The 26,115-nt window shown below is 40.4% G+C and overlaps 1 protein-coding gene across 1 annotated transcript in view; it reads left to right on the top strand.

The window, feature by feature from the left end:
• Nucleotides 1-7,040: 7,040 nt before the first annotated feature.
• Nucleotides 7,041-26,115, top strand: part of TSHR (thyroid stimulating hormone receptor) — a gene marked incomplete at both ends in the record, with an annotated part of 59,269 nt that continues 40,194 nt past the window's right edge. Inside the window, 2 exons of the mRNA XM_082283195.1 lie at nucleotides 7,041-7,210; nucleotides 24,753-24,824. Coding sequence (XP_082139321.1) covers nucleotides 7,041-7,210; nucleotides 24,753-24,824 — 242 coding nt within the window. The remainder of the gene's footprint in view (nucleotides 7,211-24,752; nucleotides 24,825-26,115) is intronic.

Below are 26,115 nucleotides of genomic sequence, written 5' to 3' on the forward strand. Positions count from 1 at the left end.
TCCCGCCGCCGCTCCCATCCGCGCCCGCCCTCCCGCGGTGCTCCGAAGCCGGACAACCGCCTCCCGCACACCGTCCTGGCCGCGGCCCCGGCTCTCCCTTCCCGCACCCCCAGCCCTCACCGCACAGCGCTCCGAGGCGAGGCCGCCCCGTACCCGGGCACCTTCCGCCCGCCTCACCTCGCCGCTATGGCAACTTGAACTAGCCGCCCTGCCGCCAGCTGCCGGGGCCGCGGGCCGGGCACCGGGCCCTCGCAGCGCTACATGGGACATGGAGTCCACAAGCGGCGAGCCCGCCATAGGAAAGGCAGCGTGCGGGACTTCAACTCCCGAGAGGCTTTGCGGTAGCAGCGCGGCGGCAGCGCGGAGAGGGACGGGCAGGGCCCGCCTTGCCGGGAGACCGCTGGGCCTACGGGGGGCGCTGGCGGGAGGTTCCACAAGAGCCCTGGTGTTTATGATAAAGTTGTTTTGTGAAACGCTAAATTTTTACAAAATACACATTGGTGTTTACAAACATGTCAGCTAAACGACTGCGAAGAGCAGAAACAACAGCTGTTGCCCTGGTAAAGCAGATGAGTCTGTTCCGCTTCCGAGCAGACGGCTGGCACTCTGGAAAAAGGCGTGTGAGCTACGGAGAGCAACTGTTCTTATGAGGAGGCATCTCCCTTCCTGTTTGTTGACTTTTCCTTGTTTCCTTAAGCCACGCATCTCCCTGTTGTGTCCATTACCCTTATGTGCAGTAAAAACGACCAAATATTACACACTGCTACCCTGATGGCCTTGAAGAGAGAAAAGTTTTTCATGGCTTTTTCATGAAACAAAGCAAAAGGAAAAGCACAAGAATTCCTCAATGTCCCGTAGCCATAAAACTCAAAAACTACCTTGAAATAGAAGACAATTTTTAAAATATGGACATGAATTGTCAAGAACCTAGAAGAAAATATTTCATAGGGCTGTTCAAACACTTGATGCTGTGTCAAAGCAGTGTGTCTAATGCATTTTGTTCTGACAGGCCAGAAATTATTTGCGATACTAAAATAGAAACAGGTAGGAATTGGTGTATCTTCCAAGTGTCTAGTATGGCAAAACATGTTGGTTAGTCAGAAAAAAACCCCACCAAGTCTTTTAATCGACTCTTTACTGATTTATTTTCCCGGTTTAAATATTTCCTCACGCAGATATTCCAAGATGTGGCTTTTGATATCTGGTGATCTATATGGAACACCAATTAGACCTAATTGCTTCTTTGTTAGAACCCATTGTGGTTTATCTGATTTGTGTATAAACCACATAAGCAGTGCAAGGATAACTGACAAACCACATCAGATCTGGCAGATGATAATAATGTTATTTTTTTCAGAAAGCACCACAAAAACAATGGAATTTGGAGCCTTGCAGTGCTTGAGATGATACGTACTAAGTGAGAAACCATGGCTGTCACTAGAGGGAGTGCCTGTAAAAGTGGAAAAATATGCTTGTCAATTTTTGCTGTGTTTAAATTAATAGGGACATGCGGGGATCGTAGAAAAAGCACCAGAAAAAATGATCTGCAACATACTGTGATTTTAAAGTGATTTTCTTTCCTATTTGTTTGTTTGAATCAGAGAAAAGGACAATTTAATTTATAAAAATTATTTAATTTCTCTAGCCTCAGGGCATACAGGATTTTGCATGTCTGTTCTTAGGATTATATTTATAATTGTGGATGTACGCTGGTTGGTGATACTTTTAATACATTAACTGGTTTTAGTGTATAAAAGAGGAACATTTATTAATAGTCTACAGGGTTGAAAAGTTGCCAGTCACTCTAAGCTGCTAGATGCCATCGTTTTTCAAAACTGATATGGTCAGAACTATTGATTATTGTTCTTTTTTACAGCTTAAAACGCTTCCAGTCTTGACTAAGCTAAGCAACTGTGTTCTATCATTCCTTCAATACAGGTCATGTTTCTAAACCTCCCATTTTCCTTACTGTCCTGTGAAGAATCCTGTTTGTCTACTTCTTGATGATAAAGTATTCCAGACAACTCTATAAATGCAAAGTAAACTGGAATAATTGCAGCATATTCCCATATTTCTGCCATGCACGGTGTATCTTATTGCATCTTATTGCATTGCTACCTGTGTTTTTCTATTCGGAATTTACATTCTGATCTAGAGTTCAGAGACCTCCCTAGCCTGGGATTATCTGTAGGCTTATACTCTTAGTGCCCCCATCACTGGGCCTATTCCTGAGAAAATTGAACAGAAGGAGCAGGAACTGTCTAGAAGAAGACAGAGCATGGCAATGCAAGGCCAGCAGCTCCCTCAGGGCCAGGCACCAGGAGCCACAGGGTATCCTCCTAGAGCAGCAGACAGGGCCTGGCAGCCGATTCTATCCCACCAGCCCTGCCAGGGTCTGGGCAGCTGGTGGCTTTTGGAGCAGCCACAACCCCAGGTACTGTCACCTCCTGAGGGAATTGGGCCAGGCTAAGGCAGGGCCAAGGTGGCAGCCATGGCCAGGCAGGACAGTTGGAGACCAGCCCCAGTGCAGTAGTGCTGGGGCAGGGACTGATAGCCCTGGGGGCTGACATAGTCCTGGGCTTTGTGCAGGCTGGGGGAAGGTCCTAGTGGAGGCCAGGGGGAGTCAGGTCCATCAGTGCTCTCAGCTCTGACAGGCTGCTCTAGGGAAGGACTGCAGGCTGTGAGCCAGGTGTGGCCACAGCACAGAGAGTGACACAGTCCTGCAGCATCTCAGCAGGACTGGGTCGGTGATATTGACAGTCACAGCAAGGCAAGGAATGAAAACAGATCCAGGATCCAGATAGGAGGAGCAAGAGACACCTGGAGACAAGACTACAGTGTAGGTCCAAGGTCTATCAAGGAGACAGGACTGGAGAGAAGACCAGAGACAATGCTACCTTTCACATCGGTCCCCAGGAAATGCAGGAAAATGAGTCAGCAAGACAGGGCTGCAGGAATCAGGCTGGGAATGAATTCAGTGTTTAAATATCTCAGTCCTGAGCTGACCCAGAGCTGTCACAGAGGGTACATGGTGCTGGGGTGGGCAGGTTGGCCAGGACAGAGCCCTGACAGAGGGAAACAACTGAATGGTGATTGCAGACTTGTAACCAGCAAATTCCTTAAACATGCTAGAAACTACAATGCAAACATCATCTTGCTCTTCCGAGCGAAGCCAGTGCCCATGGAAACACCGTGTGGTTAGCAACAGTCATTTTTCTCTCTGAACTCTGTTGATGTTCCTGGTTCAGAATGTGCAAGCCAAGTCTTGAAGCACAGAAGGAGGTGCATCCAGACCTGGAGCTCTTCCCAGGCTGAAGTTACATGTTCTGTCCTGTTTCCTTCAAGACTATCAGGCCTTCAGCAACAGGAGTCCCTTGCTTCTCTCATTTATCATTCAAGCCCAGAAACCATATATTAAGCAGTTCTTATTTATTTTAGAATCTGTTCCAAACATCTTTGTGTCAGCCTTGCCATTTCTTTGGTATACAATCTTTCACAGTTTCCATTTTTGATCCCTTAGAAATAGCTGGGAGGATACTTTTCCTTCCATTAATTCTTTCTGGACTATCACCACTGCCACAGAGGCATTGGCATACCAAAGCTTCTGATGCCAGTATGTATGTGCATGCTCTTTTTCCCTAATAAATGAAAGATAATTCAAAATACTTTGCTCTCAGTGAAAGAGCAATGAAGCAAATTACCCTTCTTCTTATTTAAGAGTCTGAAACACAATTATGATGGAGTAGTTAATGCAGGTTACCCTATTAGTAAAGGTAAGTATGCCAGATGAGTGAGTAGGATTTAGTTTATGATGTGAATGACACAAATCTTGGGACTACTTATCTTCCCACCAGTAAAACTATTTCTCCTTTATTTTGTCCATGCACAGTGATACATAAAAAGTAACTCTGAAGTTGGAATAAAAGTGGGAAAGGGGCGGGCTGCCAGAGAGTACACACAAGATATTGTAACAAATCACTCCAGCAGTACTGTAATTAGAGATGTGTCTCCCATCTCTGGTCTTTTCTGGCAAATGAGGTCATGTTGTGAGAAGTAGGAACTCCTCTGTTATGCTCAGAGTCATATTAAGTCATCAAAATTGGTTGTGCGAAAACAGAGATTAAGCTGGAAGAGAATTTTATGCTGCTTGAAGCTGACAAATTGCCTCTGGACCGTGCCAGGCAATATTGTTTGCTGGATGAAACAACTATAACTTGTACCCACCACACCTGGAAATCAGGTGTAGAATGGGCTCATGACAGCTAAGAGATAGGTCTAAAAGACAACAGAAATTCCTTTGATGATGCATTTGTTTTGCTATATGGTTTTGTATGGTTTGTGTCAGCTTGTGTCAACCCATATTTCTTTGCCAAAGCCAAAAGGAGCAGAGATTTTCATTTCTTATTTCTAATATGGTATACAGTGTCCCTGGGACAAGCTGTTACTTTGGCAGTAAGAAGCAGAAAACCAGATGAGAATGTTGATATCCTGGAAAACCCTATAGGCAGGTATAGTGCTGCATGATTTTTTGTAACATGTAGCACATTAAGTGAAGTTCATTAAGTGGCTGATTATTCCCGTTGGATAGAGGATCCAAGGCAAGCCTAACTCCACTAAACTTTTATGTTTGCTTGGTCTCTGATATATTTGCATTTGATTTTTAAAAATTATGGCCATGGAAACCGCAACAGCATGAGAAGAAAAAAGAAAGCAAGTCCCACAGATCCTGGCAAAAGCCTCCCTGCAGTACAGGTGGGCACTGAGGTGATGTTTCCAGATCTGGGAAAGATCAGTGGCATTGAATGGAGCACACAGTAAGGAACCCTGAGCTTGCACTGCTACCCCATTCTTGTGATTTGCCCTCAGAGATCAGTAAGACTTCAAAGTATTATGAAATAATACAATTGTGCCCCACAACTGATATAATAGGTGGATGAGAATTTTTATGTTGTCTGTGGTTCCCAAAACAGGAAAACAGGCTATGCCCTATGAATGCCAGGCAATATTACCCTGAGTGTGTTGGACAGCAATATAAGTTTTGCAGATTGTAACAACTGTGGTAATGTTGTACTTGCTGACTCTCAGTTACTGTGCCAAACAGGATATGGCGCATCTAGCTTCCAAAGAGGACACAATGGGTGGCACAGGACCAGATGGGGCAGCAGCACAGTATTAGGTGTGTTTCCACTTTCAGAACCTGTACTACTTTGTGGCTTTCTTCTTCATGAAATGTGGCGTTAGCTCTTGGCTGGGAAAGAACATGATCCCACTGCTGAGAGATGGCAACCTTGAAAACCTTGGTAGCAGCCTGGAGCAAGCCAGTCTGGCTTATGCCATAGTGTAATCTGCTCCCTTAGCACCGAGCAAAGTGGTGAACAGTTACAGAGCTCCATGTCTGACTTGGCAAGACACCTTTTGTCTCTCTGTGCCTCTGTGGAGTGTCTATCTCTCTTGTTCATTTGCCTTGAAATTCAGTGATCTGCCTGTGGCTTCGTTGTTATTTAGTCAGGTTGATATAGAGACCAAAAAATGGTGGTGGATGGTGGCTCTTAGGGCTGCAAGTGAGTTACAGATGTGAGCAGTGTGTCAGAAGGACATGACTGAACAGGACATAGGACAGCCAGTGTTCCTAAAGGAATTCACACAATGCAGTGTGAAGTTGTCTAGAACACTGTTGGGGGTGCTTTAGCTTGTCCCCTCTCTGGGACACGCCTAAGTATACCCCATCCTAAACAGGCTAAGTGTAACTGATGGGATCCCTCATGTACACAAGATCTAACTGCTTAACATAAGACCTTAAGATCAGGATTTATGTTGTATTTCTTTATGGGCACAGTATCATTTGCTTACCTTTAAAAGATTTAGTGAAGGGATTCATTACATTTAGGAAACACATACTGGTCAGCTGACTTAAAGTACTTTTAAAGAGTTATATCAAAATAGTGTCTGATGTGTTGTACTCAAAACATTGGAATAACTCTAATGTAGCTGGAGGGGAACTATTTATCCAAGAATATTGTAGTCTAATTTACACTGTGCATAGGATACATTTTCAAGTTTCCTCCTCTGAAGGTTACAAACATTTATTTTGACATTTTTCTTGTTGTGTACCTACTTAAGGTGACAATAATTCCACTTTATTTCTGTCAAGGTTAGATTTTTTTTTCCCCCATTTTTTTTCTTCAGTGAATGGATTTCATCTTTTCTGATAATGTGGAAAATGCTACTCTGTCCTCTTTTGCTCCATCCTGTCATTTTCAAAATCATTAATTTCAAATTTTCAGTGCTTTTTTAACTGCTTTACGTTTAGCACATATCTAACTTGTAGTCAGTGAATTTTTGCTTGTCGTAGAGGTCTGCTTTAACTTCACTGCTTTCATAGGTGAGTTAGTATGGCTCTTACTCAACCTCTTTCCTTCTGTTCCTTTCCGCGAAGATGCCAGGAGGAATGGTCGGGATCCGACGTTTCGCCGCTGCCTTTGAAAACGGCTCGACGGGCCGGTCCCGCTGCCGGCGTGAGTCTCGCCCCGGCAGAGCAGGGCTGGGCTGGGCTGGGTAGGGCAGAGAGCCCGCTGTCCCCACGCAGTCCCGGCCGCCCGCGGCAGGCGGCCCCGGCGCCCCAAGGCTGCGCTGGATCCGCCGGCTGCGGACGAAGCGCGGGGAGCGGCGGGGTCCCGGGACACGGCGGTGAGAGCCGGGGGACGGGCGCTGCCGGGGGCGGACCCCGGGGGACCCTGCGGGAGGGGTGCGGAGGAGCAGGGGGCCGGGTCCTTGTGGGGCGGCAGCGGCGGGGAAGGATGGCCGGCGGGGTGGGCGCGGGGCCGGGGCAAGGAGAGGGACCCTGCCCGATGGCGAGGGCGCGCAGGGCTTGCTGAGATCTTTCCTGATCCCGCTTAGGGAGGAGGCGGCGTTGTCCAACACAGGTGCCGCCTTTCCCCGGCAGCTTGTCCCGGCGGGGCAGCGTTGTCTGCTCCTGCAGCTCTGGAGTCTCCTCGTCCCCTCGGAGAAGCGAGGGGCAGAGCGGGAGCGGACGGCGAAAGATGCTGTGCGTCACGGTAGCCTTTCACTTGCTGCTGGTGCTGGTGCTGTGCAGCCAGGGCATAGAGAGGTGTCCTTCAGACTTCTGCGAGTGCTCCGACTGGGAGGACTACAAAATCACTTGCAGGGACATCCACTTCATTCCCAGCCTTCCGGAGGATACCCAGACCCTGTGAGTACATTGCGATGGTTTAGGGAAGCAAAGTCGTCGTATTTTGCAAGCAGGAGATGCTCTGAGCTAATGTCCTGTGAGATGAGGAAGTGGCGAGGGGGGAGAAGTGCTGCAGATTACCTGGGCGGTACAGGATAGAGGGAACGGCAGTGTGCACACTCTGCGTGTGGCTGGAGGAGGTAGGAAAAGTCACTCTCAAACCTTAAAGAGCTGTGAAGATATGGTTGTTCATTGGATCTTAAGAGTTCTGTGTAAAATACTGGAAAATTAGTAACTGGGCTGTTTGTGGGCAAAGTGAGCCCTAGGCTGGATTCTGTGTAGCAAGTGCTTAGCAGGTGAGGGGAAGGAAGGGTAGATCAAACAAGTTTTGTGATTAGAAACTGATAGGCATTGGATGTGTCACCTCACAGAGTTCCACGAAATTCTCTGTGCATTTTCAGCTTTGTTAAAGCTGGAAAAAATAAATAAAATCCATGAGAATTGAGAATCCAAGTATACTCTCTAGGAGATGGAGTACTTCAGATCAAAGTGTGGAGTGTGGGATAAAGCAGCAAATTTAGAGCTTGCCAAAGTGATAGAGAATTCAGGTACCTAAGCCTAAGTGTTTGGTCCATTACAGGCACTGTAGATCTTGTCTGAGTTCCTGCTGCCAGTCCAGATTAGCATCTTATGTCATATCTGTCAGTTAAATACTGTAGTGCGACTGAAATGGCACCTGTTAGTTAGTTAAAACTGAGCAGACAAATCACTCCTGGCTTTTACTTTGTTTCTTGAGTTACAAAATGTTTCTAGTCTTTGTGGGAAGGTTCTTTTGTAAATATAGATTACTTTCTGATAAAGTAAATGAACTCAAACTCAGTTGATTTAATTGCAAGATAAAACAGTAACAGATTGATTGGTTTATGTCTTGATAGTGATTCTCAGGACTTTATTTTAAAATACAAACCATTAAGTTACTTGAACTTATTTGAATGCTGCTCAGATTTTTTAACACTGAAAGTAAAAGCTTAATTTGATCACTTGCCTAGAAAGAAAGAAAAAATTATTTATTTCCATTATTTTTGCTTGCCTTTAATTTTTTTGATGGTTAGACTGAAATATTTCAGTTAAGATTCTAAATTATACAAGTTTTTTGGTTATTATACTTTTATATACACAGTTTATTTAGGTTGAAATTGCAGTGATGTTACTATAGTATGTTCTATGAAATCTACCAAGTAGTATGTTCTTTGAAATCTACCATGACAAATTAGAAAATATAGGAGTTTCAGTTTATAGAAGCAAATGCCTTTGTACAGACATTTAAAAGAGTTAATAGAAACAATGAGATCACATAATGAAATTTGATACTTTCCTTGAAACATGCTGGTTTGATGGCTGAGAGGTACCTCTCTACATACAGCTCCAGAAATAAAGCACTCTGGCTACTAGAATTCTAGTGTTTTAAATATATGTAATAATGGGGGCTGTAAAATAATAAGCTATTGTTTTGACAAAACAAAAACACCCAGTGAAGATCTTATTTCCATGGGAGAAATAATTAACAAAAACAAATGAAAAATATTTTTCTGTTTATTTTGGGTGAAATTTAATCATGTTCACCAACTAGAGTGACCATTGCAAACTTCTCAAGACAGGTACTCCCTACTGTATCAGGAAAATAGTCCAGATAATGACAATTGTGATTTTATAGTGTATGGCAGAAGCAGTAGAACATGCACTGCAATAGTCTTTTATTTTAAAGCAAATGGGAAAATTATCTGAGGAAATAAGGACACAGAGCTCTTTTCACACACAACCCCCTCCCCAAACAAACAAACAAACAAAATACAACCTAATCAACCAAACAACAGCAACAAAACAACAAAAAAACACCCCTCTTTTTAACTTCAGTTTGAAGTTTCCTCTCTGGGTGAAGTGTGTTCATTTTTCTTCTGTTCTCTTACTTGAATTGCTGAAGTCTGGTGGGCTGTACCTAGTTCTGTAGTCCCTTGCTCTCTGTAAATGTCTTAAACTTCTTTACCTCCATATGTTAAATGGGAGCCATAACAGTTACTTATATGTGTTTGCTGCTTCAGTTTGCAGTTCTGAGTGTTTTCAGATGCTTCAGACTGGATTATTTGCACATGGCAGATAAAATAACACACAGAGTTTTTGTGAGAGATTGTGAAGCGTGTTACCTTTATTCCATCATGTTTTCATCCTTTTGCCATATAATAGGCAATAGTTCCTGATCAAAGACAAAAGATTCCAAAATAATTGAAGTTTCTGTTAAACTTAAGAACAAATGAACACTTCTTTGAGATGAAATATGTAACTGTACACATCTGCACATTTTATGTTGAAACCCTCTACAATTTTCCCTAAATCCAGCAAGTTTGTTACTTTAGGCAAAGTAATTATGCTTCTTGGTGGTAAAATGTGAACCTCAAGATTGCCAGTTTAAAAACTTTTGTGTGGCTATTCAGTTTTGTAGGGTTTGTAGGACTAAGAGACTGGTGAGTCTAAGAACACTTTGCCAGCTTTTGGAGATGATGAGCTCTTTTCAGTGCACAGGATCTTGAAATTCCAATTAAAGTTTCATTCTGATTATTCAATCAGGACTGTTCTCATTTCTCTACCCTATTTTAAGGCAATGGGGCAAACCTTTATTTAAGAAATGCTTATAAGAAATTCCAATAAATGTTTATTTCTAACTCTTTTAGTAGAAAAGTGACATGAACTTAAGCCAGAAAAGTGTGTTTATTTTAAACTGTTTGTAATGTATTTATCCAAATATAGTTAATGCAGGTGCTTATCCAGAATGCCTGAATGCGCAGAATTGATCTTGGAGATATCCTTTTTTCTACATAAGATTTTTTTTTTTAGTTCCTTTTCTGGGAAATTAACAAGAGAAGTAGAAAGAAAAAGGTTGTGTACATTATAGGTAATTCTTGTCTTGTTGCCTGAAGTTAAGGATTATATAATCCTTATATAATATAGACACATACCATACTTTGGCAGGGAAGCCATTCCAAGTGGTATGCAAATTCAGTACTAAAAATATGGAATAACTTATCAATTATTTTGTCATATCTATATTTTTATGCCTCTCTCTGAATAGCTGACACCCTGACTTGGTCTGTTGCCATTTTACCCCCTCCTGGTCCTCCTTTGCTTCTGCCTTTGCCTATCCTTGTCTCCAGTTCTCCATGCTGTGACAGTGGCAATACATGCATGGTAGTGAGGAGATTTCAGTCCCAGCCCCTTGGCTGGCAGTGTTTTTCTCTTCCACCAGCAAAGTGCTGGAGCAGAGCAACGGTGCTGTGACCTCCTCTGTGTTGGAAGGAATATGGCAGAAGAGATCCTGGCCTTTCAGTGCAAGCAGTTCCACTAGGAAGTGGAGGTTAATGGCTAGGAAGTGGAGGTAAAGATTTACTTACACATACAGATCACCAAAGCCCTACTGAACATTTGTCCAAAGATATAATTGCATCATAATGCTTGAATTATTGTAATATCCTTCTTGCCCTCATTATGATGACACGATCAGATGGTATCGCTATCACAGCATCACCTCAATGCACTTCTCAATGCTTTTCATTTTATAAATTTATTTTTAGTAGCTTTTAATTATTTTTCTTTTGACAATAAAACTAATAAAGTCTTTCTTCTTATTTAGTGTGCATTTCGTCTCCTGCATTCACTTACTTAAATAACTTAAATCTCTCTTCTCCCTTCCCTTCCCTTCCCTTCCCTTCCCTTCCCTTCCCTTCCCTTCCCTTCCCTTCCCTTCCCTTCCCTTCCCTTCCCTTCCCTTCCCTTCCCTTCCCTTCCCTTCCCTTCCCTTCCCTTCCCTTCCCTTCCCTTCCCTTCCCTTCCCTTCCCTTCCCTTCCCTTCCCATACTAATATGGTTTCTATGCTGTACCCAGGTGCTGTTTTCACATCAACACAATCAAATTTGATTGAAACTGTACAAGAGGATATTAGGCAAGGACAATGGAACTGGTAAATAAATAGACACAAAACCAGTAGAGTTGTCAAGAATATGCTCTTTACATCTGGTATTAAGCTACAATTCTACATCTGCTCCAGTATATTGGCCATAGGTAGGATACTGCCTTTTGACTAATGCAAGGCAGCTCACCCTTCAGGGATAAGGAACCCTAATATGTGATGTTTACTGTATTGGCAAGGGTGAGCATGTGGATACCAGGCTAAGATGTAGTGAATCAGCTGGTGTATTTAGTTCCCCATGCTATTGTTAGCTTTTAATAAAGGACATACAGAAACTGTGCAACGTTTTACACATTTAAAATGTGATATTTAGAAGTAGCAATGATATGTCAAATGCTCATAAATACTTATTGATAAAAATGTTTTTTTGAACTGGAGAACAAAATACATAGGGACTAAACAGTTTTACCTGTAATAACTGTGTCACCAGCATCCACATTTTTTATTTGCTTAATGTGTAATTTAGAGCATTTTGGTTCACAGAAGCCATAAGTAATACTGAAGGCGATGATGTCTCTAATTTACATACAAAATAAATACACTGATTTAAAATATTTCCCCCAAACTTAAATCTTAGGAATTGTCTGAAATTCAGAGATATTGTGATTTCAAGTAATTCTAATAGTTATCTTTTTATAGACTTCATTGCTTCAGAATTAAGTATGGAGCCTCATAAATGCATCTTCACAAAACAACCCTGCAACCTAAGCACATAATTGTTATTATCCCTATTCTAATGCTGAAGTACTGAGAGTCTAAAAAAACATGAGGAACACTGACATGCTTAGACAATGGAAGGAAACTATTAGGTTATCCTTAAGAAAATGGAAGTCATGCCCAGAAAAGGAAATCTTTGGAAACATGAAGTAACACAGTAAAAAAATACTTTCAAGAGAAACTTGTAGTATCATAAAAACTCAGTATAGTCTTTAAAACATATCAAATGCTAATCTCGAAAAACTATCAAATTACAGTGTCAGTATGAGTTTTGTTTGAAACGAACTGAAAAAATTGAGTAGATTTAAATTCCCTGAACCAGATAATACTTGTGTTAGTTCCAAAGGCAAAAAATTGCTGCATTACCTAGTGTAGTATGCAACTTACTGTTTAATTCAGCCATGGTGACAAAGCAATGGAAGGTCAAGAGTGTAGCATAATTCTTTTTAAAAATGTTTTAGGGAATACCTTGGGAACTAAATGCTTGTTGGTCTGTCTTCTCTGAAAGACTCTGAAAAACAGGAAGGACTCAAGCTGATAGATAGGGTGTAGTGTTTGCTGAGTCAGTGATGGTCAAATGATGGGATGGTCAGGCCCAGAGAGTGGTGGTGAATGGAGTTACATCCAGCTGGAAGCTGGTCACAAGTGATGTTCCCCAGAGTTCAGTGTTGGGGACAGTTCTGTTTAATATCTTTATTGATGATCTGAACAAGGGAATCAAGTGCACCCTCAGCAACTTTGCAGTCAACACCAGGCTGAGTGGGAATGTTGATCTGCTGAAGAGTAGGAAGGCTCTACAGAGGGATTTGGACATGGGGCACGAGAAGTCCATTCAGGCTGAAGGAAGAGTGGCTGAAAAGCTGCCTGGAGTCAAATAACCATATATTCTGTATATTCTGGAGGTAATATAGAATGGCAGCACTTTTTGAAATAATTTTTTAGTTGCAATTAGTTCATTTTCCAAAAAATAGTGAGTTATTTTCACTTGTAAAAGTATTTAGCTATTTCTGAAGTCAAAACCTGATTTGAACCTTCTTAAAATATATATATTTTTTTTTTTACCAAACACCATTATACTTACCAAATCCGTGAAATTGTTTTATCAATTGTCTTTCAGGTAATGTTTTAAATTATTCTATGTACATACTGCAACATAAAATGTTTTCTAAATACTGTATTTTACATGAAACTGTAGTTTCTTGTCAAATCTGATGCTTGTTATTGTATTTACCTACATATTTTGCTTAGAAAGGCATGGTATTGCTTCTATAATCCTGCTGTTAACATACAAAAATCCTGTATTTGACATACAGTAGGTCCAATATACTAGGTTGAAAAATTAGTGTGTGTTATCATCGCAGTTAAAGTGAAATGTTAAAGTGAAAGGATTTTTTCATAATCACAATGGTAAGTTGAAGCACTGTTATAAGGGTTCTTGAAGTTATTTACAAACTGTGCACTGCTTTACTGTGCACACACAGGCCAACTCAAAGTGAGCAAATGAAGAACAGGAATGAGTGACAGTAAGGGAGCAGAGAAACTGCTGAAGACCAAAATAATATCTTGTAAACATTGAATACAATATTATTTTTCATTCCTTTCCAGTCACTGTATCAGTAGTATTTATTGTACATTTGGAACATTTAAATTTCCTGTGTCGTGGCACAGAATCCCATCAAATGCTGGGAACTGTACAACCTCAAACCAAAAAGCCATTGCCATTCCTAGGAGAAACAAGCATTACTTCAGCATTTTTTAACTGCACACCAAACTTGCTCAACAGAAAGTAGAAGGATTGCAAGTAGTTCTTTTGTAAATGCTGTGAAGAGCTTAACCTCAATGAGAATATCACACATTTTTACAGAAGACACTGGTGATAAGGCAGTAGAAATTCATTTGTACCATTTCCTTGTCCTAGAAGATGACGAGTTTTGATCATCATAGTAGCAAAAGAGTAGTTTATACCAGAGTTAAAAAACTCTTTATTTTTAGAGTTGATTTCAATGGAGATTCAACAGACTGATTCTGTAAGTGTTACACTACACTGAATCTTGAATTGCTACTGTAGTCAGTTTTCATTACAGTGTTTTCTTTTGACATAAAATTTCCAACCCATTACACTTCAGAAGCACACAACAGCTTTCTCTTGAACTGGGAAACAGAGCTTATTGATATATCTGTAAAAGAAAAGAAAAAGCTTAAATTTTACAAAAAAAAAAAAAAAAAAAAAAAAATTCATGTGACTACTAAGGGGTAATTTACAGGTTTTTTTGCAAATAGCTAATATCAGTTAAGAGGGCAACTTTTCATGAATCTGACTCATACAGACTGTTTATATATTTGCAAAATCAATAAATGTTTGATGTTTTCCTTAACATGGGTTTACAGAACCTCAAAACAGTCTATAAAAGGTGATTATATTTTGAAAACTGGACTGTCTCAGGAAGTGTTTTAAAAATGTCTAAATGATCTGCCTTCATCACCAGGTGTGACTGAACCTTCCCACATGCTGTTCAGAGAGACTACTGTGAAATGCTAATCTTCCAAAACAGGAATAAGAAAAATGAGGTACAGTCTCAGTTCCTCAAAAACTCAACTTTAAACATGCTTTGGTTGACCACACCTAGGCAACTACTATGTGGTAGCCAAAATTTGGAGAGTAGAAAAAGTAGCTTTTTTTACTCAAAAACAAGAAGTGACCCATCTACAAAAGGCCATTTTATGTCAACAGCTTCTATTCTATTCAAGATTGTGCAATCCAGCCTGTGCCCTGATACCTTACACAAGTCAATGGGAAATGATACTCAGGATTTTGCAAAATGCAATGCTATGGACTCAAGCTGAAGCAATGAGAGCAACTACATTAAACATTAAACATTACAATTTAAGCATCAATTTAGGCAATGAGCTGCTGACGCATACTAAAAGAAGATTAGTTCTCTCTTGAACTCAAGTCAGTGAGTGTGATCTGTCTAGATCTAAAAAAGAAACAGGTATTTTAAATGGCATTCTTTATGAAGAAAGGTTGAATCACACAACATGGAAAGTTTGAGCTATTTTTTTCTCAGAAATAAGTAGATACATAAATATGGAGGCTGAAGAACCAGTCAAGGTAATTGAAATGAAACCTAATATAATTTAGCATAGAATCATACAATAGTTTGGGGTGGAATGCACCTTTGAAGATCATCTAGTCCAACTGCCTCTTCAAAGAGCAAGGGCATCTTCAACTTGATGAGGTTGATCAGAGTACCATCCAGCCTGATCTTGAATGCTTCCAAGGATGATTTATCTACCACCTTTATGAGCAATCTGTGCCTGGGTTTCACCATGTTCATTTTAAAAATGTCTTCTTTATATTTAGTCTGAATTGACCACCTTTTAGTTTAAAATCATAACCCCCTGCCTTATTGCAACAGGCTCTACTAAAAATGTGTCCCCAGCTTCTTTTTAGAAGCCCTCTTTAAGTGCTGGAAGGCTGCAATGAAGTCTCTCTGGAGCCTTCTCTTCTGCAGGCTGAAAAAACCCAGCTTTCTCAACCTTTCCTCATAGAGAGATGTTACAGCCCTCTGATCATCTTTGTGGCCCTCCACTGAACCTGCACCAGCAGGTCCATATCTTTCCTGTGCTTAGTACTCCAGAGCTGGATGCAGTACTCCAGGTGGGGTCTCACCTGATCAGAGGAGAGAAGCTGAATCCCCTCCCTCACCCTGCTGCCCACAGTGCTTTGGATGCAGCCCAGGACATGTTTGGCTTTCTGGGCTGTGAGTACACGTTGCTGGATCCTCTCATCCACCAGCACCCCCAAGTCCTTCTCACCAGGGCTGCTCTCCACCTGTTCATCCCCAGCCTGTGTTGATATTGGGGGTTGCCCTGACCCAGGTGCAGCGCCTTGTGCTTGGTCTTGTTTAACCACATGAGATTCCCATGGGCTGATTTCTTGAGCTTGTCCAGGTCCCTCTGGATGACATTCCATCCTTCAGGTGTGGCAACTGCACCACTTAAGCTTCGTATCATCAATAGATTTGCTGAAGGTTCATTCAGTCCAACTGTTTATGTAATTGATGAAGATATTATTCTCTGCTGGGCACAAGACTTGTGTATTTGCCCACTACTGGGCACAACACTTTTCACTGTTCTCCATCAGGACATTGAGCCATTGACCACAACCCTCTGCATGTGACCATTTTCAGCCACTTTCTTATCTATCAAACAGTCCACCTATCAAATCCATCTCTCTCCAGTTTAGAGAGAAGGATGTTGTGGGGCACTGTGTCAAACACTTTACAGAAGTCCAGATAAATGACATCTGTAGCACTTCCATTGTCCCCTGATGTGGTCACTCCATCAGAGAAGGCCACTGGGCTGGTCAGACAGGACTTGCCATTGGTGCAGCTGTGCTGGCTGTCCCAAATCCCTTCCCTGTCCTCCATGTGCCTTAACATAGCTTCTGGGACGATCTTCCCAGGAGCAGAGATGAGGCTGACAGGTCAGTAGTTGCCACAGTCCTCCTTCCTACCCTTTTAGAAGATGGGTACAATGCTTCCCCGTTTCCAGTCATCTGGCACTTCACCCAATTGCCATATTAAAACACTACAGCTTCATATATTTCCTTTTATTTTGATCACAGACATTCCTATTTCATTACTTTTGAACTAAATTTTGATTTTGACCTAAATGGTACTGTAACTTTTTTTACCCTGAACTTTAAACTTTTATAATGGCCTGCAATAAAATGTACTCTACAATAGAGAAGAGCCATGTTTCTGAAATATTGAGCTGAAAGTCTATAAATGGCTGCAAAGAAAGTTCAAACAGGAACACAAAATTTCGAAAAGAGCAATCTGAAGAGGTTCACTTCCTACAGGGAAGGAGAGTAAGAACAGGCTGTAATTGCTGGCTACTATTGTGTTTAATCGGAGAACCACTAAGTGCCTATAATTGCTGCCAGCTGCTCAGCAGAGGTAAAAAAGTGAAACTGAATGTTAAGAATTATTAAGATAGAAATATAGATGAAAGTAAAGGAACATGTTTTGCCTCTGATTGCGTACATAGCACCTGCAAAAAGGACATTCAAATGTATAAAATTACTTGCATACAAAAAACAACTACATAGCAGCCACTAGCCTGTGTTTCCTCAGATCCTCCTTTTTGCCTCACTAGAAGACATGCATGCTGCTTTTCTTTTTCAGACATAACTTCCCTTGATCACTATGATCTTTCAAAGATGATAGGGTAGCCTCAGAATGATATCAGCCAGCTCCCCCATTGCCCGTAGGTGCAACCCGTCTGGTCCCATAGATTGCTGTATGTCCGGTACCCTTCTGTGCTTCTTTGGTGTATCCTCTACTGCAGGTACTGCCCCATTTCCTTAGGCTATGCTGCCAGGAAAAGGACTTAAGAGGCCTGGGAGCAAATTAAAAAAAAGAAGTTACAAAAAAGTGGCCTGATTTTGGCTGGAATAGAGTTAATTTTCTTCATAGTACCAAGTGTGGTGCTGTTTTGGATTTGTGCTGGAAAAAGAGTTGGTAATTCAAGGAGTATTAGTATTGTTGGCAGTGCTTAGAGAGTCACAGCCTGTTCTGCTTCTCACACTATCCCGAGCTGGGAGGGGACACAGCGAGCATAGATACCATCTTTATTTCAACCCCCAAATTTTCTCACTTTTACTCTTCTGATTCACTCCCCCATCCTACCCTGGGGGGAGTGGGTGAACAGTGTGTGGGGCTTATTTGCCAGCTGGGGTTAAACCATACCAAGAAGGAACTGGGGCCTTTTCCATGTCCTTTGTCACTAAATCCCTTGTGCCCCTGAGTGGTGAGCCCGCAGTTTCTTTGTTTTCCTTTCATGGACCATGTACTTCCAGAAGTCCCTTTTGTTACCCCACACATACCTTGCAGTTTCAACTCTGTCAGAGCTTTGGCTCTTCTAATATGATCCCTGTATATGAGATTATTCGTATCCTGTGCCCTGGGCAACTGCTTTTGGTCAATGTTCAGGACAGGATCTTGGGTGAGATGGAGCTTTCTTCATGACCCAGTAAGATAATGTTTAGGTTTTCATGCTCCAGGACACTCCAAAGATTCAGTACACACACTTGTTCCCCGGCAACTAACAAAGGTCATTGGAACTAAGACCCATTAGTCAGAAAAGAAACACCCACCAAAATGGTTTAAAAGACTCCATGGCAAAAAAAGGCAGTTTTCTCCTTATCCATTTAATTAGTGAGTTTCCACAAATGGCAATATAAACTAAGAATATATGAAATATAATTTTCCTGCAGAACCTCTCTGAGAGGTAACATTTCTCTTCCTTCCTCCACAAGGACTGATGAAAGTTAGGAAAAGGTAAACCTCTGTCACAGGAGAGTGAACAAAGGTTAAAAAAATGAAAGTCTAGAACTTAACATAGCTATTAGAAAATTAATTCTATTCCTTTTGATGGGTAAATTAAGTTCCAAAGGAAAAAATTATCTGACTTCCTCAGAAACTATCTCTATTACAATGTTCTGTCAAGTCTGACCGTGACTCACATGCATTCAGCTGAGCCTTAGCCAGTCCTCATGGCAATTTTGAAATTCATGTAGCTGAAAAGGAAAGGTTTGCTTCTAATATAATTCAAAAAATGTGTATCTATACTCTTTGCAAAATCCCAACTCTAAGCAAAGAATTATCTTTTTTTCTGGCTGTCAGGAAGAAAAGAGGAGAATCTTTACCCTTTCCACCAAAATGATGTTATATTTTTCTTCTTAACCTTTCTTTCTTTCTTTGTATTTGCATATTATTACTTTTTTTTCTTCTTCTTCTTTTTTTGTTGTTGTTTTTTTTTTCATTTTCTTGATTTTTGCATGAGTCAGACACATGTATTACACAGTTGTTGGACTATAGAGGCCATTCTCCCAGACTGAAAATGTTTCAGCAAGTCCTATTTACACTACAGACCACTTGAACCATGTCCATTTAAAGAAATTTTTTAATGTTTATTTGGGAATAAGGAAGGAATTTGATTGGAACCTGACTAACTGAGCAGGGATTATAGAACAGCATGCTTTAGTTAATAGTATTTTTTACATTGAAAATGTAAATGAAGAAATTTCCTGCTATTCCATTAGAACAAAAAAAGCAACATCTGGTTTTGTGAGACAAAGAAATCTGAGGTCATATGTGACAGAGAGGAAAGAGGCTTTAAAAGCCTCAGAGGCCTTTATAGAACAGTCTCAGAGAGATTTTAAATTTCAGAAAGATCCCTGAAACCTAATTTTTTGTATATAAAAGGCACATAAACTACATAGGAAGTTGCTTCAAGAGTGCTTGAATTTCTACGGAAAACACACACAAGCAGTAATTCTGGTTTCATATTCATTTTGCTTAAATAACTTTCATTTATAAATTGCAACAATGACAGAGCTCTGGCTCAGGGAAAAGAAAGTAACCCTATTCCAGAAATGGGTGTGTATTATGTATATAAATATATAGCTTTCTACTTCTCATGTTTATCTATATCTATCTGCAGTCCTACATTACATTTGGAGGCAAGAACTATCTATGTCCTGTCCTCCTGCAATGCCCACAGTTACAGGGTTTTGGTCCATGAAGGACAGATATATAAACAATGAATGAAATAATTAATATAAGTTTCTTGATTTTTTTCCTATATGAGGAATGTAAGGAATGACTTGGTGTTGACTTGTGGTGATGACAGTGCAAGTTAAATACAGGCAACTATGAGAAGTGTATCTGGTATGCAAATGGACATTCAATATGTAGCCTCTTTTAAAAGGTTCCAGATTAGTACTAAAAATCCAATGGCTGCCTGTCAAAGGGGTTTTTTTCTCCCTGTTAGATTGTGTAAAATCCTCAGTGAAGGATGAGGGAAACTAATAAATGCTGATACAGAAATCTGGTCAGCATCCCTGACATTTCTATTACGAGTAACCGAAGCAATGGAGTACCAGCTGGTATTTCAGACTGTACAGCACTTAAGGTTTAGAATCTTAGAGAAACTGCCAAAGATAGCAGACATAGTACTGGAGTACTATGATGAAGCTGTTAATATACAAGTAAATAAATCTAAGCTTTGAGGTTGATCAAAGAGAACACATTCTGCATATGTTTGTATCTTTACTCAGATCTTCCTTAAGAAATAGCTTTCACTGTTATTTTCTACCCAATACAAATGTTTATGTAAGAATCTTGTGTATTAAGTATAAGTTAATGCAGTTACCTCCTCCTCAGGGAGACACTTCCATATACAGGGAAAATTTAGTTCTTTGTTATGGGGAAAAATAGTCTGGTTAATTTCCAAGGTTGTGACAATCTGGATAAAGACTCTCCAAAAAGATTATTTATTAAAAGTAGGAAACAAAGGAGAAGAATAAAGGAAGTTCCACAGGGATCTGGGTAAGACCTTAGGATGTTTAATATACACTTATAAATGACCTGAAAAAAGGGGATGAACAGTAATGTAACAAAGTTTACTCATGCTAGGAAGTTATTAAGGTAGTAGTGCTAAGAGCTGACTATAAAGAATTTCAGAAGGCTCTTACAGGATGTAGTGTCTGGGAAACAAAATGGTAAATAAAGGCTGGTGTTTATAGAGGAAAGGATTCAGTGGGAGAACCATATAAAGATACATATACTAAAAATGACAGATTCTGAGCTCATAATTTCATCAGGAGGAGATCTTGACATTATGTTAGATCTTGGCATTAGTTCTGAATTCATGTTTAGGAAGAGTCAAAAAAACCTGCAACAAACGCACACAAAACAAATAATCATGAAGCCAAAACCTAAATCTAATTTTAGAAAATACTGGGAAAGGAACAGATAACATACTTTTGTCACTCTACAAATTTAGGGTTTGCCTGTACCTTGAATACCTTGTAGAGCAGATATTGCCACTTGGGGTAGAAGATTTACTTAGAAATGGAAGAAATACAAAGAAAGCAGGAAGGATGACCAAAGGTACGGAATGGTTTCCAGGGACGTACAGGAGGATGAATCCTTCCCTAATCCTGCTGGCTACACTATTTCTGACACAAGCCAGGATACCATTGGCCTTCTTGGCTGCCTGGGCACACACTGGCTCATGTTCAGCTGCTGTTGACCAGCACCCCCAGCTCCTTTTCCATTGGGCCACTTTCCAGCCACTCTTCTCCCAACCTGGAGTAGTGTATGGGGTTGTTTTGACCCAAGTGAAGGACCTGGTACTTTGCTTTGTTGAACCTCATACAGTTGGCCTCAGCCCATCAATCCAGCCTGTGCAGGATCCTCTATAGAACCTTCCTGTCTTCAAGCAGATCAACATTCCTGCCCAGCTTGGTGTCATTTGAAAACTGACTGAGGATGGGATCATTCCTTCCTATAAAGTCATCTTTTTTGACTCAAATCCAGTCATAAGCAGTGGGTGATCACGAATTGAGTAAGGATAAGCTCCAACATTGTGGATTGGTGTTTTTCAAATCCAGTCATAAACAGTGGGTGATCACAAATTGAGCAAGGATAAGCTCCAACATTGTGGATTGGTGTTTTCTGTTTGCTATAAATTAGCAAGTAACCAACCTGAATTCTTGCCTGTCAGTCTGAAAGTGTCCATATGTACCTCAATTTGTAGGAAGAGGATACATTAGCAGTAAGAACTTCCTTTCAGTACCTAATTGTCCCAAACACTGGCCTGTACACTTTCATTTTGAAAGCATCTATTATTTAATTTCTTAGGGCTGGGCCAGTTTTGAGAGATACTTTATGTTATTCTGTTGGACTGATAGTTAATTGTAGGAAAGCAGCTATATAGTCTTCTTGCATACTCAGAAGTGATTCCCCACTTTCAGAGTTCCTTTGCTTTGTTAATCTTTCCCTCATTCTTACCACATTGGTAATACTAGCATTGGACACTAGGTGGCTGGTAATCATCTTCTGGTAAGCTCAGCATTAATTTCACTATGTGCAATGTCTTTTCATAGCTATTTTTGCACCACTGAAAGACTACAACATATTTATTTCAGAATAATTTAAAAAATATATTTTTGTGTGTGTTGGATTTAATTTGATATAAAAATCTAGAAACAAATGTGTCAACAGCTCTTTACCTAGCCATTACTTTGCTGTCTTGTTTATTTCTCCTATATAAAAGCTGGAAGGTCATTACTTGTTATAATTTTCTCAGAAAAAAGAAATTAGGATGTAAAATTTTTTACTTTGTTTCAAATTGACAAACTCTTTCATATTGACATATGGTAAATTTCCCCCCCTGTATTGGTGGAGAATAGTTCATTAAAATACATATAGCTTTTGTTGACATGATTCAAATTATAAACCATGTAATTTCAATCTGAAATTCTTTGGGTGGTCTGTATTTACTTATTGTGTTTTGTAGATGTGCATTTAAAAATTTTTAAAAATGAAGATACAACTACATAAAATATATATTTGCTTTCCTAATATATCGTACTAAAGTAATATCACTGATACTGCTGTGGATGTTAAAATAATGTCTGTAAGGTTAGACATATATTTATATATTTCTGAATATAGAAAATGTGAAACAATTTATGTGTGAGGAAAACACTGGTTTCACATGGATTTTTCACATATTTGCCTCCAGATCCTGTTAAAAGATAATGTCCTCTCGACACTGGCATGGCCTACTAGGTGCTTTTTGCTTCCTTATTTATCCAGAATTTCCAGGCTTATCTGACAGGATGTGTAAATTTCAAGATTAATGTAAGATTTCAAGATTAATGGGAGCTCATTTAACGTAGCTCGTGAATGATGAGTCAGACTCAACTTATTCATGGAGTGGGATGATTGTCTGACATAAGAGCAGGAGGTCAAGAAGAGACCTAGGATGATGTTTAAATTCTTCAGTTTCTAGAAAATGGAATTATTTGTAAATGGCAAGTTAAGTAATGTAATGATTGGGGATTGAATGTAACAATGTGTGGATCAGCATTTTTTAGGTGAACAGGGGACCAGAGGTATATAAGAGGGATTAAAAGTGAGCTTGGATAGTCCAAAGTGACTTAAACTATATTTTTCTTGGCTTTTGAGCTCTAACAATCTAAGGTGGAAGCCTTAAGACTGCTTTCTCCTCCTAATGCACCTGGGTTACCATTAGACTTATTTGCAGCAGGGGCACATTGCTGACTGACGTTCAACTTGGTGTCCACCAGGACCCCAGGTTTTTTTCTGCAAAGCTGCTTTCCATCTGTTTCCTCCCAACAGTGTTGAACCCTGGAGTTAGTCCTCCCCATGTGCAGGATTTTGCACTTTCTGCTTGGTGAACTCTGTAAGGTTCCAGTTGGCCCACTTCTCCAGCCCGTCAAGGTCCCTCATTCTCACTATTTTACTTTAAGACCTCTTAAAACCTGGCTGAAACCAGAACTTCCACAGTAATTATTGTCAGCTTCCTCAAAGGCCTGGAAATACAGACAGATGTTGACACAGAACCACAAAATCAGCAGGCTGTGCTAGACTATACGGAGGTTTTCTACAAATATTTTGTCTAGGATTATGCTAATGGAAGGAAGTAGTGTGTGAAGTGGAGGAGGGAAAAGGATGAGAGAGCACTGGTATGGGTGTCACAATGCTATGGGTACAGGGGAATAAGCGATAACCTCTGGACCAAGTGACATTCCACCAGTCAGGGGCTTGGCTGGAGCCAGGTGTATTGAGGTCAGGAGAAACATCAACCCACTGTTGGAAAAGTGGAAGTCTTTACTCATACTTGCAACAAGTATATGGAGTGGAGAAGGTACACTTGGGACGTAGATTCTTCCCTTGGGATTATAGGAATGTACATTCTCTTAATTTATACTTTTAATTAAAGATAAAACTTTTAAGAATTTCTACAGATATTGTTATTATTAAACTCTATTTCTACAGTTTTATTTCTTGTATGTAAGTTCCAGAACCTTGATAAATCTCAAGATGATAATATATTTGTCTATGTAAATCAAATACAATTATGGTAATCAGAAACTAAACAGAATCAGGAAATTATACTAATTTGTTTATTTCTTTTCTCTTTAACTGTTGTTAAACAACAACTAGGGGAAAGGTTTATCATTTGTTCTTGATTATTCTTCAAATTATTCATTGACTAGAAATTCTGTAAGTGCGTTCCCAAACTCTATTGGAAAACCAAGGATTAACAACAACAAGTTGTAACTGCAAGTTTAACAGACATTGTAGGCTGATTTTCCAAAGCATTTCCTCCTTTCGTGTTTAGAGGAGTGAGTCTGCTAGAGATTCATCTGTTAAGAGCTTGGCTGTTGATAAGTATCTCCCTTAAATATTGTGGGGTTTTCTGAAATCTGCTGCAGATGGGTAAGGTACATGCCACCCCCCATCAGAGGTCTGGAAGAAGAATGTACTATTAATTACAAAGAAAATAGAGAATTCTGTGGAGATAGTATGTAATTGCTCTAATTCAATTTTGGCTGATATACCTGAATTTCTTGCTCAGAATGAGGGATAGGATATCTTTGTGGAGCCTGAAATGATGAAGAGAATGCTTATTCTCTTAATACTTCATTTACTTCAATGAGCAAATATGTTTTGCTGGTCATGCTGTGGACCTTGAAAGGCCCATCATCACCACTGACTGCTGAGGGATGATGCAGAAAGCTGTAATTTAGATTGATGAAGCACAGCAAGCAAAGCAAGCCACATAATGGAACAGGAATAGAAATGAGGCAAAGATGGCAACACTGGGAAAAGGCAAGATAAGAACAAAAAATATTGGAGTAGAGCTGAAGCTGTGTAGGACTTTTTAATGTTAAATTGTACTTACCAAAGGAAATTAACTGCCAAACTTTTATTTCTCTAGGAGGTTTATGGAGACTCATCTAAGAACAATTCCAAGAGATGCTTTTTCCAATCTCCTCAACATCTCTAGGATGTAAGTTCTCTTCTGTTTCTGATATTATTCTTTTAAATTTTTATTAGAAATCACTCTCCTTCTCCAAAATTCTGTCTTTCTGTATAAAAACTTAGGAAATGAAAATATTCTTGTACCTTTGCATCCTCACCACTTTCAGTTTAGAACCACAGGTAATAATCCTATTGTTTATAACCTGAACCAGCTATAGGAAGGCATTCTAAGCATTTGTGAACAAGACCACTCCTCCTTTATTGAAGTCGATGTGATAACTAAAGCTATAAAACTTTGTTTTAGTTAGCAAGTTACAGGAAATCGTTTCACTCATAAAAAATTAACATATTCAATTGCTGGTCCTGGCTAAAAATTTGTTTCCAGCTGCCAGCATGATTTGTAGCACACCTCATTGGAGACCAGGGGCATTTCTAGACCAGAGATGGACTTTCACCAAAACATTAATATTTGCGTGATGTGAGAGAGACTTCCATTGTGTCACTTCCTTTGTGTGCAAACATATGCATGGATACAGTCCATGAAAGCAGAACCAGCATCCTCTGTCTATTTGCCTCACAACATTTGTCCTGTTGAAGGTAGCTATGTTAAGGAAACTTGCCTGTCCGACCATCCACGAGCCACTCTGACAGTCATGTTCACACCATTACCGGCTGGACCGACCATTTCCCATAGCAGAGTCTCAGATGTCCAGATCTTTCAATAGTTTAATCTTGATTCAATAACTAAATAACAAAATAGCCCGAGCTTGGTGCCTCCAAGCAGGGACCCTGAACAAAGGAATCTCTGGGCTTTTACACCCTCACAATTTAAGTGCCCCAACATCTGTGGTCATTGGCTCTTGCTGTGTCTCTGAGTGTTTCCCTCACCTGGCTGGGCCACAGGTCCCTGGGTCCTTTGTTATGCAACAGGTCAGCAGTTCATGGCCCCTTGCTTCAGGCTCCTCCCACCCAGAGCTCAACCTGCAGCTCCCACTGCAGCTGCAAACCAAGCTACCTGCACTGAATGGATTCCTCAACAGCTGCCCTTGCACTGTACTGCTTGTTGATGTCAGCAGTCTTGACAAAAATTTGTCCCACATTTGTCTGTTCTTTGTCGCTGGCCCATAATCTGTGATCTTGTGCATGACTGATGCAGTGAATTTCTCTGCCACCTCACAATTCACTCCCTAGAATCAGAGCCGTGTAATTTAGAAGGGACTTCAGGAGGCCTCTAGTCCATGATCTGCTCATACAATCCAATCAGAATGCTTAGGGCTTTATCAATCTGGTGCTCAGCTTTATCTGTGGACACTGTTAAC

The sequence above is a fragment of the Coloeus monedula genome, assembly GCF_965178545.1.
Source record: "Coloeus monedula genome assembly, chromosome: 6".
In the NCBI taxonomy this organism is placed as follows: domain Eukaryota; kingdom Metazoa; phylum Chordata; class Aves; order Passeriformes; family Corvidae; genus Coloeus; species Coloeus monedula.